Here is a 4,734-nt window from a genome sequence, read left to right as displayed (position 1 = left end):
CTCTTAAAGTCAGAGTGACAGTCATGTGGTCATCCAGTGAAGTGCAGCTTCCAGTAGAACAGAACAGTGGGTTAATGGCGGGGGGGTCGGACACTTCAGAAGCAACAATCCATGTTCTCAAGAAAGATAACTTTTCCCTGCGTCGCAAATAGTACCGTATTCACAATATAGGGCACTACCCTTTGACCCAGGGGGTAGTGCACTATATAGTGATAGTGTGCCATTTGGGAAGCAGACTTGTATTATTATTATTATTTTTGTCATTTAGCAGACGCTCTTATCCAGAGCGACTTACAGGAGCAATTAGGGTTAAGTGCCTTGCTCAAGGGCACATCGACAGATTTTTCATCTAGTCGGCTCGGGGATTAGAACCAGCGACCTTTCGGTTACTGGCACGACGCTCTTAACCACTAAGCTACCTGCCGCCTCGTTGAGTTGTTTTTATTAGTTAATTAGTCGTCAAAGACTTTGACAAACCACAAGGTAGTCTGGTAGGCAATGGAAGACGAGGCCCACTTCTGCCTCTCATAAACACAAGGCCTCAGTAATGACGCTTTCACTTATTCTCGTCGACTCTTTTCAAATTGAGATTTAGTGTAAACTAGGCTTTTATAGTTACCTCAAACGAGGTGTAAAGATTTTATAAAACACCCCTCCTCCCTTGAGTTGATAAGACACAAAGCAATAATAATAATATGGCTTGTTGCTAGGAAACTTACTAAGGGGACTGAGAGACTACAGGACTCTGGGAGAGGCAGTATGAAGTCAGAGGACAGAGACTACCCGAGGTCAGAGGACAGAGACTACCCGAGGTCAGAGGACAGAGACTACCCGAGGTCAGAGGACAGAGACTACCCGAGGTCAGAGGACAGAGACTACCCGAGGTCAGAGGACAGAGACTACCCGAGGTCAGAGGACAGAGACTACCCGAGGTCAGAGGACAGAGGTTACTAGAGGTTGAACATTATAGGAAGGAGCTGGGGGGGGGTGCGTAGACGGAAAGGAATACTCAAACAGGAGAACTATGAAACCAACACTTGACTACGGGTCGTAGGTCACAAACAGACAGACAGTGGGACGGATGTGTGTTACAAACCTAAACGTCTAGCGTGTGTGTGGCGGAGGCTAGCCGGGGCAGGGGGTGGTGGGGGGGGGCTACTCTATATCAACGTCATCCCCCAGCAGCCGACCACTCTCCAGGTCAGTGGACAGAGAGGTGGCAGTGGAGGAGGAGGCACTGTCGCGGCGCTGGAACTGACGGGACTGAACCCCGTAGAAGAAACAAAAGGCCTGATGGGTTATTGGTGGGGCGCACAGCAGGCAGGCATGGTGGAAACAGAGATGGGGAAAAAAAACAGAAACAACAAAAAGTGGAAATTAGAACATTAGACAATCATTTCACTAAATTAGACAATCATAGGCGTTTCACTAAATTAGACAATCATTTCACTAAATTAGACAATCATAGGTGTTTCACTAAATTAGACAATCATAGGTGTTTCACTAAATTAGACAATCATAGGTGTTTCACTAAATTAGACAATCATAGGTGTTTCACTAAATTAGACAATCATAGGTGTTTCACTAAATTAGACAATCATAGGCGTTTCACTAAATTAGACAATCATAGGCGTTTTACATGTTGAGTTGATTTGTGTGAATGTGAGCATGGCTAGGTCAGCACAGCACCTGTTAAAATACACCAAGCACGTAATCACACAGGAATGCACTTTATAGGGCAGTACTGTTAAGCAGGGCCCACAGGTTACACTGTATAGGGAATAGGGTGCCATATGAGATTAAGTTTGCCAAATTTGTAAACTGAAAACAAAGTATTGATTACTTAATAACTATATGTGTTGATACTGTAAAAACCAGTGTCTTACAGGGCTGATGTTTACATTTACATTACATTTTAGTCATTTAGCAGACGCTCTTATCCAGAGCGACTTACAGTTAGTGCATACATTATTTTATCGAACCCACAACCCTGGCGTTGCAAACGCCATGCTCTACCAACTGAGCTACATCCCCTGCCGGCCAAATCCCTCCCTTACCCTGGACGACGCTGGGCCAATTGTGCGCGCCGCCCCATGGGTCTTACAGGGCTGATGTTAAAGCAACACTCCTCCTTACATCAGAAAACATATCTGCAACAATAACAGTTGTTCATATATCTGATATCTATAGAACCAAAGCACCTCTCCTCCACCTCCTCTCCTCTCCCCTCCATGCTGCATTCTCACCCCCCACCAGTCCCGTTGGTGGCGCTCCCCTCTCCTCCATATCCATAACTCAGTCAGCAGAGAAACAGTTTCTCTTCACTCACCTCCTCTATGTCAGAGTTCTTCCTGGCCTTGTAGATGAACTCTCCGATGGCTACGAACACAGACAGGACGAGTCCGGCGGCCAGGACGATGAAGATACCGCCGATGTTCTCCACGCCCAACGCGCTGGCTTCTTTGTTGTCCTCCTCAGGACAACCGTTCCCTCTCCACCACTTCTCCTTCATCATGTGGAGCTTCCCTTCTTCCTGGAGCTGCAGGATGGCGATGGTCACCTTGTCTCTGTAGGGGGAGCCTGGGGGGGATGACAGGAGAAGAGACAAGGACGTTGAGGGGAGGAGATGAGGCCCTCTATCGTTCTGCACAAGGTTGCAGTCTTCAAACGCAGACGTTATTAAGTTCTACATATGGAAGAAGAAGAAGAAGAAGAAGAAGAAGAAGAAGAAGAAGAAGAAGACTCTTACCTATTGGAGTGCCCACTCCGTAGCCCTTGGAGTCTATGAGGCCTCCGATCTGCGTGAGGTTACAGTTCCTCTGACTGATGTACTCTATGCTGGTGGACTCCATCAACATGGCGTAATCTGTTGTCAGGACTCTGGTGATCCCCTCTCTGTTGTTCTTCACCAGAGCTGTGTTCTTCCTGCTGCTCATAAACGCCCACATCTTCTCATAGGTGGAGATCTTGGATTTCTAATGGACGACAACAAGAACAAGGCATTGTCTCATAAATGGACAACAACAAAGATATTCTAATAGGTGTATCCAATGTGTATAAAACCTGTATTATCATGCATTGTTACCTGATTAAGAAACACGGATGTTCTTGTGCCAGAACTATTGAATGACATGAAGACACAGATCCATCTAGTTGTTCTGTTCAGTTCATCCTTAGATAATAAACATCAAGCTTGTTGTGTCTGATAATGACTCCCTCCCTCTGTGAGTCCCAGGATGACTGAGGTCCCGTTGATTGTGTGTGTGTGTCCTTCCCTCTCTGTGTGTGTCCTTCCCTCTCTGTGTGTGTCAATCCGTCTGTGTGTGTTGTGTCTCTCTTCCCCTGTGTTTCCTCTGTGTCATCCTCTGTGTGTGTGTGTCCTGTGTATCTGTGTGTTTGTGTGTCCTGTGTATCTGTGTGTGTGTGTGTGTGTCCTGTGTATCTGTGTATCTGTGTGTGTGTGTCCTGTGTATCTGTGTGTGTGTGTGTGTGTGTCCTGTGTGTGTGTGTGTCCTGTGTATCTGTGTGTGTGTGTGTGTGTGTGTGTGTGTCCTGTGTATCTGTGTGTGTGTGTGTGTCCTGTGTATCTGTGTGTGTGTGTGTGTGTGTGTCCTGTGTGTCTATCTGTGTGTGTGTGTGTGTCATGTGTATCTCTCTGTGTGTGTGTGTGTGTGTGTGTGTGTGTGTGTGTGTGTCCTGTGTATCTCTGTGTGTGTGTGTGTCCTGTGTCTCTGTGTGTGTGTGTGTCCTGTGTATCTCTGTGTGTTTGTGTGTCCTGTGTCTCTGTGTGTGTGTGTATGTCCTCAGTGTCTATCCCTCTGTGTGTGTGTGTGTGTGTCTCCCATTGAGAGGAAATAGAACAGCTGTGTGCTCAATCTCCCGCTGTTTCAATTTGTTGTGTCCCTCCACAGCCCTGTTCCCTCCCATCCATGGAGGAGTAATCAGAGGCTGCAATCTGAGGGATAAAGCCCCACCCGGATCAACCCTGCTGGGCCACACAACGCACCACCGTGGGGGAGGGGTGGAGGGCTGGAGGAACCTCACAGGTTATCTAACACTCACTCACACACACACACTCATCATGAACACATACACACATTGTACAGTACAATGAGCCACACAAGCCCTCTTGTACATGTGCGTGAACGCACGCATACAAGGCTGAGCACAATGTTTTCTGGGTCTCGCTATACCGAGTGTACAAAACATTAAGAACACCTGCTCTTTCCATGACACTGACTGACCAGGTGAAAGCTATGATCCCTTATTGATGCCACTTGTTAAATTGTGCAACTCAATATTGGGAAGGTGTTCTTAATGTTTGGTATATTCAGTGCATATAGGGGACTACTATAATGGCACCGTCACAGCGCTACGCAGGGTGAGGTATTAAGAGAAGAGAACATCGTGGGGTTGGTTAAAGGTCCCGAACAGGTGGAAAAACCATGTTTTTCATCAAATCTGATGATATCTGGATGAAACCAGTTCAAAGTAAGGTGACCAGAAGTATGAAATATGACTGTAGCTTGTTCATAGATCAAGTTCGATCATAAAGCTACTGGTCCGTCATCTCCCCCCGTGTCAAACACTTGGATTCAGTCCAGCACACTTTATTGCATGATGTTTTCATGTACATTCCATTATTGCTAAGCTTCTAAGGTGACTCGTGCTTTACTAATTACTGGTGAAGAAGTGTACCAGTGAACTGTGTTCTGTAATGAGTTACAAAACAAT

The 4,734-nt window shown here is 46.4% G+C and overlaps 1 protein-coding gene across 1 annotated transcript in view; it reads right to left on the bottom strand.

Annotated features, from left to right (window-relative positions):
• Window positions 1-427: 427 nt before the first annotated feature.
• grik1a (glutamate receptor, ionotropic, kainate 1a) overlaps window positions 428-4,734 on the bottom strand; it is an 81,867-nt gene continuing 77,560 nt past the window's right edge. Inside the window, exons 16-18 of the mRNA XM_041851459.2 lie at window positions 2,750-2,975; window positions 2,330-2,580; window positions 428-1,290 (exon numbers count right to left, since the gene is read on the bottom strand). Of these exons, the coding sequence (XP_041707393.2) occupies window positions 1,156-1,290; window positions 2,330-2,580; window positions 2,750-2,975 (612 nt within the window). The 3' untranslated portion in view covers window positions 428-1,155. The remainder of the gene's footprint in view (window positions 1,291-2,329; window positions 2,581-2,749; window positions 2,976-4,734) is intronic.

Source organism: Coregonus clupeaformis, chromosome 27, assembly GCF_020615455.1.
Source record: "Coregonus clupeaformis isolate EN_2021a chromosome 27, ASM2061545v1, whole genome shotgun sequence".
NCBI classification, from domain to species: Eukaryota; Metazoa; Chordata; class Actinopteri; order Salmoniformes; family Salmonidae; genus Coregonus; species Coregonus clupeaformis.
This window is presented reverse-complemented; position numbering and strand designations above follow the sequence as displayed.